This window comes from Rhinolophus sinicus, chromosome 1 (genome assembly GCF_057876585.1).
Source record: "Rhinolophus sinicus isolate RSI-liver-muscle chromosome 1, RSI-T2T, whole genome shotgun sequence".
In the NCBI taxonomy this organism is placed as follows: domain Eukaryota; kingdom Metazoa; phylum Chordata; class Mammalia; order Chiroptera; family Rhinolophidae; genus Rhinolophus; species Rhinolophus sinicus.
Window position 1 is genome coordinate 123551170 of NC_142501.1, and position 17327 is coordinate 123568496.

Sequence of the window (17327 nt, forward strand, 5' to 3'; positions counted from 1 at the left end):
GATATAGCCGTGAACAAATACTTCTGCCCTCATGGAACTAGCGGAGAGACAGACAACAAAAAAAATAAACTACATACACACACACACACACACACACACACACAAACACACACAAACACACACAAAATATACCCTCCTAAGCCCACAATAAATTGTATCTCCACTTCATACAATACTCCTTTCTCATCCTTTTGGAATAGATTGGATAGACTAGGACACCCAATGGAATAGATTTCTTTTGACATTGAACTCCTGGAATTTCTTATTTTTATCACTCGTGGAATTTATTGCATGCTACCTGGTATTGTGATTATTTTTCATATACCAAACTTTTCCCTCCTAAAATGAAACCCCAAGTGGGTTGGATTCATGACTTATATTTCTCCCTCCAGCCTTGCCCTATAATTTAAATATTCAAATAGTTGGTGATATCAAAAAGGAGCAGGTGATTCAACTTTGAAAATGTCAATACACAATTTGGGACCAGACAAATCGCTCTCTGTACTTGCCTACCTACCTACTCATTCTCCTATGAACATAGAAAATATCCCCATTGTTTTGGATTCACACAGTAAATCTGTGTTTTCTGAGGTAGTTTTGCTAAAGTCTGCAAGAAAGGTAAAAATTCTGCTATCTTTAATCATAAATTGATATTTTTCTGAGGATTAATTTTACAAGAGTTAATTTTGTATTTTCCAAGTGCTTGTTTCCATATTTATTTAAAAATGAAATTCATGTGAGTGTTGAAGCCCTCATTAACACAACTTGGCAGCCTTCATGGGAAAGGAGCCCAAATGAAATACTTGTATTTATAGCAGCAGGAAACTACTATTCAGGAGTTCCAGTAAATTATCTTTTTTCAATCACTCACTAAGATTGCCCTCCCTGATGTGCTTAGCCCAGTGTACTGGATAGCATCTTCTGCGTGCCAAATGATTCTTCTTACTTCAGGCAGTGAGAAATATACCTGCTTTGTTTTAGATTTATAGGTGGCTCTGCGTAATCAGAGGGTTAAACTCTCCAATCATATAAAGTTACCCTGTAAATACAGAAAATAGGTAAACCTATCTATGCTTTCTGCCATTCTAATTGACTTTCTAGTGTTGGTTTTTAATTTACAAAAATGTTACTATGCATGTGAATATGTTCAGTTTATTTATCTTTCAAAAAAGGAGAGGTTAAGATGATGTAGCTGGGAAACATTTATTTTTGCTTATAGATTTTAAATTAGATTGTATCTTAGATTGATACAATCCGATGATTTTATTCAGGTACTCCCAGTTTTACTTCTGCGTGTGTGTATATTTAGTTCTATACAATTTTATCACATCTGTAGGGTCACGTATCTATGACTACAATTATGATAATGAACAGTTCTGTCACCACAAGGATCATTCACGTCTAATTGCTCTCGCTCCATTTGTTGAAAAGGCTATACTTCTTCCATTGAATTGCTTTTATATGTTTGTCAAAAATCAGTTGAGCATATTAGTGGGTCTATTTCTGGGTCTTCTGTTCTGTTGCATTCATCTGTGTGTCTGTCCCTCCACCAGTATCACTGTGTTTGGATTACTGTAGCTATCTAGTAAGACTTGATATCATGTAGCATGACTCTTCCCACTTTATTCTTCTTTGTCAAGACTGATTTAACTATTTAGGGCCTGTGCCTTTCCATATACATTTTATAATAAGTTTTTTTATGTCTACAAAAATCCCCACTTGGATTTTGATGGGAGTTACATGAGATCACTTGGGGGAGAATTGACATCTCTAATATGTTGCATCTTTATAATCTATGAACAAAATATATCTCATCATTTATTTAGGTCTTCTTTGATTGCGTTCAATAGCATGTTTAATATTCAGGGCACAGAACTTCTACTTATTTTATAAAGATTATACCTAAGCATTTAATTTTCTTGGAGCAATTCTAAGTGCTCCAAAATTCTTTTGGTTTCCACATATTTGTTGTTACTATATAGAAGCACAATTAATTTTGTGGGTTGAAACCTTGCTGAACTCACCTGTTAGTTCTAGGAGGGTTTTTGTTGTTGTTGTTTTGTTTTGTTTTTTGGTAGATTCCTTGAGATTTTCTAGACAGACAATCCTGTCATCTGTTTTATCTTTCATTTTCGATAATTTGATTTTGATGCATCTGGGAGTCGAATTCTTTGGGTTTACCTTCTTGACGTTTACTAAAATTCTTGACTATGTAGATTTATGTCTTGAACCAAATTGAGGAAACCATCTCAGCCCTAATTTAGTCAATTTTTTTTTCTTTACTTCATCCTTTCTCCCCTTCTTCTGATCTTTGATGACATCAATATTAGATCTTTTTTTAATTGCATCACAAGTCCCTGAGATTCTGTCAATTGCTTTTTCAATCTGTTATTCTTTATGTTGTTCAGATTGGATAATTTTATTGATCTATCTTCAAGTTCATGGATTCGTTCTTCTGTTATCTCCATTCTGCTATTAAACTTTTCAGGGAGTTGTTTTTCTTCTATTTTGGTGTTTGTATTTTTAGCTCCAAAATTCTATTTTTATTTCTATTTCTTTCTAAGATTTTCCAACTCTGTATTCATTTCAAGAGTGTTTGGCCTTACTTGTTGGATCATTTTACATCTGTGTCATCTTGGCATTGATGTCTACTGATTGTCTTCTCCTGTGAGTTAAGATTTTCCTGGCTCTTTGTATGCTGAGTAATTAGATTGTAATATCATTTTATGAGTCCTACAGTTCTTATTTATGGGTCTTTTATACATTCTGAAAAGAATGTTCGTGTGTGTGTGTGTGTGTGTGTGTGTGTGTGTCCTAGCAGTTAATTGGTCCAGTTGCTTTCAATCATCAAATTCTAACCACTGTTCTGTGGGTTGTCATTCCACTGTCAATCCTGTTTTCAAAGGTTTTGCAGTGCTATTTGGATCATTCCTCCATGTGTGCCAACAACTGTTTGTATAGAGGTCTATCTCATAGTTCCATCCTCAAAATCTATGTATATGCTATTTAGGGTCAGCACACACAGCTTGGAAGTAAGCCTATGAATTTATAAACAAATTTAAAGGATTGGTTTCCTGAGTTCCTTCCTCTCCATGATCTCCCTTGTCTTTTCTGTTTCCTTCAGACTTCCCTTTTGGTCCTCAAGTCAAAAACTTTATTTACCCTGCCCTGTTACACTCTCACCATGACTGCATCCATATCTACAGCCAAATAGCAGGAGGATTGAGCAACTATAATAAGGCAGTTTTAGGCTCTTAGGGACCCCAATGTCACCACTGCCTCACTGTCACAGGATTCCTTAGGGGCTGGGTCATAAGAGAATGGAGGAAATTAAGGGGGCGAGGGTACTGGGCTTTTATCCACTCTGCCTCTTTCCTGTTTCTCTAGAGGGCTTCTCCTTGAGCTTTGTCTGTCTGCGCTGATGCTTACTTCCAAATTTGGGGCTATTTTGAGTTCAGCTTGGGGAATAGTGGACAAAAATAAAAAGTTAAACTCACCAGAAGTTCAGTAGTAATTCAATATCTTCTCTGATATTCCTGCTACTAATTACTTTTCAGAATCTTCAAATAGCTGTTGTATGCATCCTGTCCAGGTTTTATGACTGTATTTAGTGGCAGAGACGGTAAAATGTGCTTACTCCATGTCACCTGGAAAAAGAACCCATGCCATTGCTTTTGTTCAACTCATTAATTAATGAGCAAATCAGTAAGATGTTAATACTGGTTCAAAGAACATTTGGAAAGCTAAGTATTTAATTAAAGAATATTAGGAAAACACTGCCAAGTTACATTTGTAAAAAAATCCTGTAGATGGTTAACATCCTACAGGACAATAAACTATAACCTTTGGGAGTAACTTTTCCACTGAACAGAAATAATTTGCACCTCTACTAAACAAAAATCTACATGCTAGCTAATAATTTCTCTAAGTCTGGAACTTATAATACTATCCTTTAATTAAATAGTATCTTTATTGTTTACTAAAATGCATTCCATTTTTCCTAAGTGCAGAGCTAAGTACATTTCTCTAGATAAACTTTTGGTGATCTTTGTCCTTGCATGACATAGAAATCCCATACCATCCTTGTTTTGTTTTGCTTTTTTCTATGTTTTAGAGAATTTTTCTTAAAAATTGTGATCCAAATTCTTTCTGCAGCAGGTCTCAACTGAAGCAAGAGGTGATATTAGATTGGCATAGACTTCCCTGAGGAGGCAACCTATTTTTTTCCAATTTAATAAATATTTATTACATATCTACGATGGGCCAGACATCTTACTAAGAAATTGTGCAGAAGATCAATATATGATTTTCATAATAGATATAAATCATGTAGTGTTTTCTTGAAAATTAATTTCTCCTGAAAAATATACAGACTCTAAAACTTTATCATTGTCATTGAAAATTTGAAAACTATATATGGTATGATTGTTGCAGTATAAACACTGTATTTCTGGGATGTTCTTCAGATTAACTCAGAGCACTGTTAGTGCTTATTCATTTTGTGATTTTGATTGATTTGTTTATTCTTAAAGGAAAGTCAGAGGAAAAAAAGAAGAGGAAAAAGTGAAGGAGGAGGAAGAGGTTACCACAGTATCAAAAAACATTGGAGAAGGAAGCCCTGATAAAGAATGGTACCCTCCCTCTGATCCTGACTTCTGTGTTTATGAGTATGAAGTGACTAAATCAATACTTCCCATAACCAATATAAAGGAACAGATTGAAGCTCTTGCAGAGTAAGTTGTCTATATATACATACACAATTGTAATTCCTGAAAAATATTTTTTATTTTAGTGGTTTGCATTTTTTAGCCACTTTTCATACAACTGCACCATAATAAAATTGAACTTTATAGCTTCCTACCTCTGACTCTGAAGCAGAAACACAGTGAACTGAAAAAAATTCTCAATTTTATTTTAAATCATATTGCTGCCAAGAATCAGAACTAGGCACTGAAAATTGCTTAAAGAAAAATGCCGGTCAAATATATGGTGATGGAAGGAGAACTGACTCTAGGTGGTGAACACATAATGAAGTAAATAGATGATTTATTATAGAACTGGATGCTTGAAACCTGTATAGTTTTGTTGACTGTTGTCACCCCAATAAATTTTAATTTAAAAATAAAATAAAATAAAGAAAAATGCCTATGCATATGCCAATTATACTTTACTAAAAAGATAAATTAAATAAATTTTAAAAATAAAAACAGGCAAAATTGCCTGTATCATTTTCTCCAGCTAAACCATGAAAATCATCTTTCAATGTGATTCTGGAGATGTTATGAATGAATCAAAAGTTTGAAAATTAAATCATTCCTTGGGTATACGGGTTGCTCACAATTTACAGAAATCTTATTGTGAATTATTTGTAAACTCACAAGTTATTTTCTAATACAAATAACCATCCCCTATTTTTATGTTGTGTGTTTCACACTACTCTAAAGTGGGAGCATGAGTATTCTAAGGCAGGCTCTGTATAAACTGTGAAGCTGCCTTCTTAATTAGAGGGTTTATTGTGATTCCACTAAAAGAAGCTGAGAACCTGATTTGGTAGCTGTAAGGGATTAGGCATCCATAGGAATGGAGGCCTTCATGACTGACACCAACCGGTAGTTGAGCTACTGGCTTATGCAGCAGCTGTGGTCTCTGTGGGAGCTCGTATCTACTCCAAATAGAAGTAAGCTGCAGTCATCAAACCTGGATGTGACAACCACAAGAAACATAGCCACCAGATCATTGACTTCTTGTCAGCCAGAATTGGAAGAGAACATTTTTGGCTACCAAAGTTTTCCTGATGTCCTTGAGAACTGATGCCTCAAGCAGAGCTCTGATAGCTCATTTCAACATTTGTCAAATTTCTTTGTGCTTTGTTCCTATCAGAAATACTTTTCATCATTCCCAAATAATTGTTGTTGTTTTTTAACCTGAGCCCACACCAAGATAGAGATACAGAGATTTGTCCCCATGCCTTTGGTTGCCACCATTCATTACACTTGACCAAGTGCAACTGCGGGTCAGGTCGGTAGCTTTCTCCCCAACCCTTTCTCTTGGTTTTCCCTTTATTCTTCGCTTGGTTCCACACACAGCTAGAGGAAATTCTTTCTTTCAAATTTGCAATTCTGCCTTTACTCCAAGTTGTAGTAGCCTTAGTCTACAGAGGATTTTTACAGGTGCATTTACTGACTTCTTCAGTGAGATCCTAGTATTAGAAGAAACCCACAGGCAAAGTATACTGCCTCCATCCTACCTCCTCACCTAACTGTTACTCATTTTTTTTCTTTTTGCCTCTTCCTCTCTCCTCTAACTTCAGTGTTATGTACACGCCATGTCTTTCTCTAAATTAAAAAAGTAAATAAAATTTAAAAGAAAAAAATTATAAAACTTGAAAATATTTGTGAATCTAATGAGAAATATTCTTGTGTCTGTCTTGTCTCTGAGTTGAAATTTCTTAAAAGAAGGAGCATATGTTAGTACAATGCCTTGGATTTCAGATTGAAACATTTAAAAACACTTTTCAAGAGTAAGATAACATTTTAAAACTGCATTTAAAACTGCACTACAAATTTAGTGTGATATTTATTTGTATCTTGTTATAAACATTGGGAAAATTAGCATTCATGTCTTTCCTTGTATTGAATGCTATTGTTGGAATTTCAGTTTATGATACTTTGAATACACTAAGCATAATGTTAACCTACTTACAGTAAGTGCATTCTTAAAAGTAAAACAATAAAAATCTGAGAGAATATAGTTTTTACACATATAATTATACACAGAGTTACACTCAAAGCATCCAAAGTGAGACATTAACCTTGATTGATTTGATCTCAATGTAATTGACACAGGTATGTGGCCGAAAAAATGGGTGGTGCAATTCCAAAAGAGAAACTACAAGATTTCAGCTGGGAACTTCATATAAGTGAACTAAAATTTCAACTTAAATCCAATGTTGTACCAATTGGACAGATCAAAAAAGGAATCTTCTACCATCGAGCCTTGCTTTTCAAGGTATTTAAGATGTTTGCCTCATTTGCCATTAGGTAAAATGTATTCTCTTTATCATAATGGAGTGAGCTAGCTCTAATATTTCACTGTATAACATTAATCCTATCACTTAGATTTACTTATATTTGAGATATATATGCACGTGTGTATATATATATATATATATATATATATATATATATATATATATATATGTGTGTGTGTGATCATTCTATATATATACGCCAGACTATTGAAAGCATATTCATTCAACATTTACATATTATACACTGACTATAGGCCAGGGCCTATTCTAGGGTCTGGAATATAGAGATACTAAAGTGACAGTCCTGTGTGCACGGGGTACCTAAGCCAGACTTGTGGGTTCTAAGGTGACGTCAAGGAAAGTTTCAGGAGAGAACGTGATACATAGCCTGAGTATTAGAGGCTACATGGGATTTCAACAGGTAAGGAAGGAAGAGAAGAGTATTTTAAACAAAGCAAACATTTTATACAAAATAGCAGGTATGAGAGTCAATGGGCCATTTGGGAAACATAGAAGAGTTTGTCTGGATGAAGAAAGAGGAAGTGTTGGAAGAGACCAAAGGACCAGATCATAAAGCACCACGTGAGTGGCCACTGAACGTTGTTCAGGGGAAATAGGTAACATGATTTTGAAAGACCATTCAGACAACAGAATGGGAAATGGATTAGAGCTGGGGCAAGACTAGAGACAGGAAGACTGGAGCAAGAAGTATGGTTGACCTATACTGAAGCCAAAGTAGAGGATGTGAAAGGGGGAGCACATTTTAGAGGAAGATTTAGAAGATAAAGCTGAAAGCAGTTTGTGGCTGCCTAGGTGTGGTGTGAGCGAGAGCATGAAAAGAAAAAAAATGATTTCCAGGTTTAGGGCAAGGCAACCAGTGAGGATGGCATTACTTACTGAGACAGGGGCCACTAGAGAAGGATCAGGTTTAAGAGAGGTTTTCTCCATTGTACCCAGTGTCTAGAATATAATAGGAGTTAAGAAAATGGTTTCTGAACTATAGACAGAATGTATAAAATTTTGTCCTCTCCCAAATACCCATAAGCCTTATTGCATCCATATGTACCTAGCCTCCAGTTCCAAGCTAATTCTATTTGTAATCCAAATGCGTTTTCCTGTTTCCTTGGATTTCTTACTCTATTCATTCTTCTCTCCTGTCTTAAAACTCTTTCTCTATTATGAGCTGTTTCTCCTTTAAAATCAAAACTTGAGTCTACAATATTTAAAGAGAAAATATATTATCTTTTCTCATAATATCTACAACTACTACTATAGATCCTATTACCATGACCACCATCATTTTGAGCTGAGTTCCAGGTAGTTGATAAACATAATTGTGAAGTCTCAAAAATGCCAAAGGTTGAAATGACTACCCTTATGTTAAAGACAAGAAAACAATTACTTAAAGAAGGAATTTACCCAAGGTCAACCAAAGGTACAGCTGGAATTTGAATCCATGACTATCTTAATCAAAACCTACCATACTGCTCCTTCTATCTGCAAATAATTCTCTCATCAAAATTCTAAATCATCTTAACTCCTTGATCCTCCTCAGCATACCTCTCATTTTTCTTCTCAACTCACTTCAGTCTGGCCTTTGCTCCCTCTCAATAAGTATTATAGTGGTCTGTGTTACTTGATATGTCAAAGAATTTATCATTGGTCATTCTTTCTTTGACACCATTCTCTTTAGCAACTTATCCTGTGTCACATCCCATGCGACGAAAGTTGTGGGGAGCGAGGAGGGTGGCACAGAGTTAAGAAAAGACATTAGCCAATAGTAGATTTTAAGCAGGGCCAAGAGACCCCCAGTCTCAAGAACTGGATGCCCAGAATCGGGCCTATGCATTAGCTTTTATTAGTTAGGTGGGGAAGTAAAAGAGATAAATTTTGTCAATCTCAAAATCTGTGAATCCCACACATCATAATAGGAAACTGATTCAAGCCAATCACCCTTGGCTGCAGGGAGCAGAACCCTAAGAGTCAGGATGTCTGTACTTCCCCAAGGGACAAAACCTATATGCATATGAATAGATGGAGAGCACGTCACTGAATCTCTTCCCTTGCAGGTTTTGGGAAGGAATGCAGCCGCAGAGGCTTTCCTTAGCCTGGGGAAGGTGGGGGGCTGTGTCCACCTCTATGAACCCCATGGGTTCTCCTGTTGGTCCCCACTCGACTGTGCCTGGCTTGAGTTGTGCCCCCCCCCCCCATGGGGAATCTTACTTGTCATTGGCTGAGCAGCCATCTTTTTGAAGCCAAACAGGGAGACATAAAGTGCAAGCACAAAGGTGAAGCAAAGTTCCTGAAAGGATCCGTCTCACAGACTCTCCTTTCTTTGGGGGTGGGTACAAGGAGACAGACGGGTAGGCTGCTGCCTGGCAACACTCCTGTCTTGCCATTTCATCTCAACCTTCAGAGACCTCTTTTACTCCACCCTTCTCTTAAATCTTGGGGTCCCTCAAGATTCCGATGCAGACTTTTCTCTTTTCTCCCCTTATGTACTTCACACAGTGAGGTCATCCTCTCATGTGGCCTTAAATACCACCTACATGACTAAATTTCCAGATCCTGTTCTCTGTCCCACGAACCTCTCCTGATTCCAGATCTGTGTATCTCTTTACTGTCTTTCTAGCTGCATTTAAGTGTTTCATAGGCACTATATTAGTCTGCTTGGGCTTCTTTAACAAAATATAGACTGGGTGCCTTAAACAATAAATGTTTATTTCTCATAGTTCTGGAGGCTGAGAACTCCAAGATCAAGGTGCCAGGAGATTCAATGTCTAGAAAGGCCCACTTCCTGATTTGTAGTGCCACTTTCTCACTGTATCCTCACATGGCAGAAAGAAAGAGAGTACAGGCTGGCCTCTTCCTCCTCTTATAAGGGCACTAATCCCATCATGAGGGCTCCACCCCATGACTTCACCTAAACCTAATTACCTCCTGAAGGCCACGCCTCCAAATGCTATCACATAGGGGCTTAGAGGTTTCAACGTATATATTTAGGGGGGGTGGGGGGGTACGTACACATTCAGTCTGTAACACTATGCCAAACTGCATTCTTTACCCTCACAGCTCAACCAAGTTATACAATTAATTTCTCAGGTCTTGCCCACCACCAAAATCCCTAACACTAATACTCATTGATAAAATCTCTTATCCTTCTGTCCCTCCTAAATCTTTTCTTCCTCCTACATACACATTTTCTCTCCTCCATTTTCTTCCAGTTTGTTGACTCTTTTTTGGTTTAAGTTTTCCCCCTTGGCAGTCTTGATGAATTGTCCACAGACTTTATAATGTGCTCACTAATTTCCCTCATTTTATTACTTCCCGTCTTGCCACCCCTCTGCCTTACCAGCCCACCCTGGACCAATCCAATTGCCTGCCTTTTCCACGATGACACTCAAGCTGCAGAATATGACAGTGAGGAGTGCCACAGTCAATTGAGAGTGTCCAACATGGGTACACATACGTGTTGCCTGGCCACCCTGTTCCAGCTCCTAGTCATAGGCTTCTATTTTCCTCAGCAGCTGTGCCCTACATCTGCCCTTCTTCTTCAGTCTTTTCATCTCCACCTTTTCCTCTAGGTAGATTACCTTGTTTCCTACTTCACAAAAAAAAAATAAAGATTTGCAGATTCAACTCAGCTGGAGGCAGTATCACCCTGAGGTTAAGAACTCAGACTTGGGAGACAGATTCCCTGACTCTCACATCAGGTCACCACCTACTATGACCTTGGGAAAATTATCTGACCTCAGTTTTACTTTTTATAAAATGGGAAGTACGATAGTATCTACTTCACAGGGTTGTTTGGATGATTTAAAGTATCTTGACATGGAGTAAGGGATCAGTAAATATTATTTTAGAAAAGTTAATTACATGTTTATATTTTTGTCTCTTTACCCCACTAGACTATGAGTATAAAATGATTCTAGTACTAATTCCAACATGGGAGGGGGTGTGTTCCACACATCAAAACAATTCTCTGACCCCAGTTTGGTGTCCTACAATTCAACTCAATTCTGACACTACCTACCTGGAGATGGCATCAGATCCCACAGGTGGAGGCCTCAGTCCTACAAGACTACCCCCACCGCACTCCTGATGCCAGTCTCAAACCCAGGTTATCACCTGTGCTTCTGACTGAGCAGCTATAGAGTAGAGGTTCCAACAACCTCATCCCTGAGTTCGGTTAAATTGCAAGAGCTGCTCACAGAACTCAGGGAAACATTTTACTTATTACCTCACCATTTTATTGTAAAAGAACTTAGGATCCTGGATGGAAAGGATGCATAGGGTAAGGTGTGGGGAAAGGGCCTGGAGCTTCACTGCCCTGTCCAGGCAGGCCACTACCCCAAATTTCTACCTGTTCATCAACCCAGAAGGTCTCTGAACCCTCTGCTTTGTGTTTTTATGGAGGCTTCATTACATAGGCATGGTTGATTAAATCATTGGCCATTGATGATTGATTCAATTTCCAGCCTCCTCTTCCCAGAGGTCACGGGGATGGGACTAAACGTTCCACACCTCTAATCACATGGCTGATTTCTCTTGGCAACTAGCCCCTATCCTCAGGTGTGGTCCAAAAGTCATCATTAACGTAACAAAAGACATCTTGATGGCTCTCTATACATATGAAATTCCAAGGATTTTAGGAGCTCTGTGCCAGAAACCCTGAGGAAGACCAAAATATTTCTCATTAGAAATCACAATATAACAGAGCGCTCTACATTCAGATAAATTACATTAACAAATGCATATAGAGATTATTAAAACAACACAAATCTTGCCTTCTAGTACTAGGAACATTTACTGAGATTCTGTGCTACATTCATGGCTCTAGGCTCTGACATGTATTCATTCACTTCATCTTTACAACCACACCATAAGGAAGGCGGCTATACTATTGTTAGCCTCATTTCACAGATGAAGAAATGGGAGCACAGAGAGGCTGATGCATTTGTTTGAGGTGACAGCAACTATAAGTGAATGAGCTGAAATTCAAACCCAGGCAGTCTGAGCCAGCTCTTATCCACTATCATGTGGCTAAGAAGTTTCCAGATTATTTTAAGGGTATTTTTTAATAACCTCAAAATCAAAACAAATTGAAGAGCCAAACTTCAAGAAACATAAGCAACACCCAAGGAGGTGGCAGCAGGCAACCCAAGAAGGACCACTTACAATTTTCTTCCTGCTCCACAATACCCATCTATATCGCACCATAAATCAGTTAGAAACAGGTCCCTACCAGGTGGGTCCCTCCCACTGTGTATCACACCCAAAAAGCAGCCTAGAAGCACGGAAAGATTGATAGATGCACTAGTGCTGACAGCTCACAGAATAGCTTTTTTCCAATGACATTATCAATCTTGTGCTGATATGCTTGAAAAATGTCACTTCCCAGAAGGACCTACATGGGGATTTTGAATCTACAGAATCCTGAGGAACAAGGGAACTTACCACATTTTATTGGCCCCTATCACAATATTCCACATTTTCTTCTGCCTCCTTTCTAAGCACCAGTTTGCAAGAGTTGTATATTTTACGTTCAACTAAGGTGAGTCTTACAACTCAGGATTTTTCTCCACTCCTCTCCCTCCTTACTCTCAGTTGATCTTCTCCTACAGGCTCTGGCTGATAAAATTGGCATTGGCTGCTCTCTGGTTCGAGGGGAGTACAGCAGAGCTTGGAATGAAGTCAAGCTGATGAATGAATCTCTAAAGGGAGTGACTGGGGGTCTCCCTCCTCCTGAAGTATACATCGTGGACCTCATGTTCCAGCCAGGCAGACTGATCAAGCTAAGAAGTAGAGAAGCAGATCTTTACAGATTTCTCTAAACTATCAAATGAACACAAAAGAAGTTCAAACAAGAAATTTATTCTATACCTTTCCTGTGAAGGTCACCCATTAATTTTATTTCTTTAAATAAAAGTATTAGAAATGTTTTCTCTGTGTCAAAATGAGGACACTTGGATCGACTTGGTTGTGCTTCTGACTTCAGTCTTTTGGCAAAAGCTTGGTCTGATTAGATCATATTCCGTGATAAGACAGGGGGGATTGTCATGGTGGCACTAAATCTTCTATTTTGAGATTTGGACCCCTGGAATAATTTGATTTAACAAGTGTAATTTAGCTTGGGACGTTTTGAAAGCTTTCTTTTCTGTGTCTCCTTTCTGCCAAAACTTAATGACTCTGTTTACTATATATTTACTATGCATACCAGTTATAATGTTTCTATTTACTTTGGCCTGACATGCCAAGTCCATGTCTTGGGAGGGGTTTCTGCATCTGTACAGGATCTACTCCTGGCTCCAACTTAAATTTACGTAACATTGCAAAGGTTGTGATAACCAGTTTGACCTGCACCTTCCCCCACCGCAATGACAAAGCCAAAACACAGTAGAAGATTCCACTACAGGCTGAAGCAATTTACATTCTGGTTAGAAAATACAAAACTTCAGATGAAACAAAGATTGGGGCAGTAGTCTCCAGCAGACTCATTGATCCTCATGAGAGGCTTATCATTGTCAGAATTAATCCACCCCACTGTTTCCTAAGGAGCATCTCTGCCCTTTAGGACTCTTGTGTAAAAACACCTAGCTGCTGTTCCCAGATAATTCCGTGACCTCATGACTGTCATTCTTCATGTCTAGAACACTTCAGGAAAAAACGTAGTTAAATAAATTCAATGGTTTTTAATGTCTTCAGTCACCTTTTCTCACTTGCATGAAGTAATGATGTAGGAATATTTCTGTGAGTGCCGGGATCATGTCTCGCAAAACTGAAGAGTGGAAGCACGGACCAAGGCAAGGAGTTGTAAAAGAGGATAGTTTATTAAAAGTAAAGAGTCACAGCTCCCAAGCGGGTGGGGGTTTCCGAATCGGATGCCCGCCCTGCCTGTTTATCATAATATGCTAGGAACTAATCATCTCCAAACTTTTCGGCAGCTTGTAGGGCTGTTTGTTTCTCAGAATTAGTGAGAATCTGATTTAAGATTAACATGGCATCTTTCCAAGAGAGGTCAAAGACTTGGGTTAAGTTTTGGAAAGCTTCTATATATTTATCAGGGTCATCTGAAAACTTCCCTAGATCTCCTTTTATTTGTTTGAGATCTTGTAGGGAGAAAGGGACTTGAACCCTGACAGGCCCAATTTCTCATGGCATCTCCTGTAAGGGAAGGAGATTTGCTTCCAGCTGGGTGTGCTATTGTACAGGAGGTCCTGGATAAGGAGGGAAACAGGAGGGAGTCAGGGCAAAGGCCAGCTCAAGAGGAAGATTAGGGTATAGAGGTTTGGGATGTTCTTCTGACTGGGTACCTCCTGTGGGGGCCTCCCCCTCGGGGGAGGAAAGTCCCATTGGAGGTTTCTTTGAGTGGGTCTCTTTTGAAGGGGTCTCCCTTAGAGGAGGGAGACTAGAAATTATAGCCAAAAAAGCCGGATCCACTTTACATTTCTCACAGAGGTCTGGGTTGTCCCTCAGAGGGAAGAAAGCTTGAATATATGGAACTTCTGACCATTTGCCTTCCCATCTGCAAAACAGATCTAGCTGCATAACAGTATTATAATTAATACTTCCCTCTGAAAGCCAAGTCTCCCCATCTTGTAATTTGTATTTAAGCCAAGCATCGGAACAAAAGAAGACCAGGCGCCGTTTCTTTTTTAGAGTCTGGGGGTCAAATTTGTCCCAATGTTTCAAGATGCAATGGGGGGGGAGGCGTGTGAGGGCTGATTGCCCATGTGGAAGGGAGAAAAGAAAGGCATCCCTTTACTGTTCGTCTCCCAACAACTGTGACTAGAGCGTCCTTTAGCTCAAGCCACGGAGACCATACGACTGGTTCTGAGGCATGTGTGGAGACACAGCACGCCAGGGTTAGTAGAGCTTACCTGGACTGCCCAGCCCGTGTCCTGGGAGTGCGCCTGCCCATATGCGTGTGTGTACCCGCCTGGATGTCTGGTGCCGGCCACCCACAGACCGACAAAGGCCATGGCCAAAGATGGGGTGTTTTAAAGTGAAAGGGTATATGGCCCGACTCTGGGCACCTGGAAAATTGATGATGCAATTGATATAATAGCGGCCTTCTGAATAGAGGTGTTTAAGGAGGGAGTATATACTCAAAGCTTGAGAGGGAGTGGAAGGAGGCTCTGAAGCCCAATATATGAGGTGGGGGACAGAAAGAGACATCTAAAGCCCCAAAAGGCTTCCAAAAAGGCTTCAGATAAGGCTGCTTCCTTAAGGAAAAGTGAATCTGGAATATCTTGGTCCTCCTTAAAAACTTTGCCCGATGGTTGGCAACAACAAAGGTGTAAAAGGAAGGCGGCGAGATACTTGGGACCCCAGGGACAGCATCATAGATGAACTTGAACCACTAAACAATTATTGGAAAGTCAGCAACAGGTGGGAAGGGCACAAAAACAACAGAGATGTTGGGTGGGAATTGCAGGACACCTCCATCTGTGCTTTAAAACTAAGAGGAGTCCTCAATAGGATCATACGAGAGGGTATGCTATATGCCAGTAAATTTTATCCTGAGTAACCAGAGATGTCCTATAGAGGCAGAGGTCCATGTTCTTACCTTAAGATGTCTTGAGGCTGGTGGAGAGTGCTGAGGAGGTCTCATGGGGAAGGGGCTCCAGACCAACATCTCAAGAGCTGAGGAGAGAAAGTGGCAGGATGAAAAGAGCAGCATGGTTGGAGGAGATGTTCAGCCAGCACCCTTATAGGCGGTTGGGCTGTGAGCCCTTTGGAAACTCCCCGCAGAGTAGCCATGGCCAGAGCTCCTCAGTTGCCTGCAAAGGCCTGCAACCCAGTCGCACGCCAGTGTTCAGTCTCCTCGTGGAAAGGAAGAACAGCAGTGGAAGAATAGGAGAAAATATCAGGGATCGGGAGGGAGCATTCAAATGGCACCCTACTACTGGACAGTCAAGTCAGAAGAAGACCCAGGGAGCGTTTGGAACTCACCGCAGAGTAGCCGCAGCCAGAGCTCCTCAGTTGCTACCAAGGATTGTTCACCCCAACCTCGCACCATTCTTGGGCTTCCCTCCTCACAAGAGAAAGCAACTAAGGGCAACATTCCCCCTGCTCGGTGCTGGGGGGGATTAACCAGAGCCCTTGCACAAAGCCTTTACATTGCACTAGTCACTTTTAAATGGCTGACAGAGGCCCAATATTTGTGTGACAGGAGAAAGAGACAAAAAATGATGAAGACCCATAAGTGGGCAAGTAGAAAGACACAGATAATATATTCCTCTCCTTCAATCTCGGACGAGCCCCCAAATGTCGTAGGAAATTTTTCTGTGAGTACCAGGATTGTGTCTCGTGAAACTGAAGAATGGAAGCACGGACCAAGGAGAGGTGAGGAGTTGTAAAAGAGGATAGTTTATTAAAAGTAAAGAATCACAGCTCTCTGAACGAGAGGGGTTCCCGACAGGATTGCCCAACATGGGGCAAAGGCTCTGGTTTTTATATGTTCCCTTGCCTACTTGGAGAAAGGAGTGCCAGCTGCCTTCTAATGGAATTCGTCCATCAGGTTTGTCCTGTTTGCCCATCCCAAAGGGATTAATGAACCTATTCCTATCTATGAGATCTGTTCCTTTTGTCTAAAAGGGATTTACGAGAGGATTTATTAACCTCAAGGCACATTCTTATATTTTTGTCCTGGAGTGAAAGAGCCATTCCAGAACCTGGAGTTTCAGGATATGGCTGCCTTTTGTTTATTCTACCAGGAACCTTCCTGTCTACCTCGCAGCATGCTAACTAACCTGTCTCAGGCAGATTATTAGTAGTTTAAATATTTATAGATCTATTTTATAGATCCATTTTAGTATTACAAATTCTAAAAAAAAATTTGCTCATATTTTTAAAAGCTTATTCAGAACACTTTAATATATTTCACTGAATGATAAATATTTCTAAAAACTATTTTTATAAATTGTATATGTCCTGTCTATGTTGACTTGGAAATATACCTTCAGTTAAAAACAATTGTTTTGCATCTACACATTGTAATGCTGGGTGACAAAAATATTATTTTAAATTTATGTAACTTAAAAATTCTTCTCTTGGAAATTTTGAAATATAGAAATAGAATAAGTCTTTGCTGAGGAATTGTGTTTTCAGTATTAAGCACAAAATAGAGAGCAAATATACATTTCAAATGGTAAGAGAGATAAAAATAAGTAATATGATCTCATGAAGTGTATATTTCCCAGTCAGGCATTAAGTCTAAAATTTACTTGTGTAATCATCTTACTATAAGTTCTTTAAAAGTGAGTTTGATTCTAGAAATTAAGGCAAAATTATT

General features: G+C 39.2%; 1 protein-coding gene across 4 annotated transcripts in view; it reads left to right on the plus strand.

Annotated features, from left to right (window-relative positions):
* The window catches only part of ARMC3 (armadillo repeat containing 3), a 91479-nt gene extending 77749 nt beyond the window's left edge, over positions 1–13730 (plus strand). For all 4 annotated transcript variants that reach the window (XM_088789181.1, XM_088789185.1, XM_088789187.1 and 1 more), the window contains 3 exons: positions 4533–4733; positions 6846–7008; positions 12655–13730. In XM_088789181.1, the coding sequence (XP_088645307.1) occupies positions 4533–4733; positions 6846–7008; positions 12655–12864 (574 nt within the window). In that variant the 3' untranslated portion in view covers positions 12865–13730. The remainder of the gene's footprint in view (positions 1–4532; positions 4734–6845; positions 7009–12654) is intronic.
* Positions 13731–17327: the final 3597 nt, after the last annotated feature.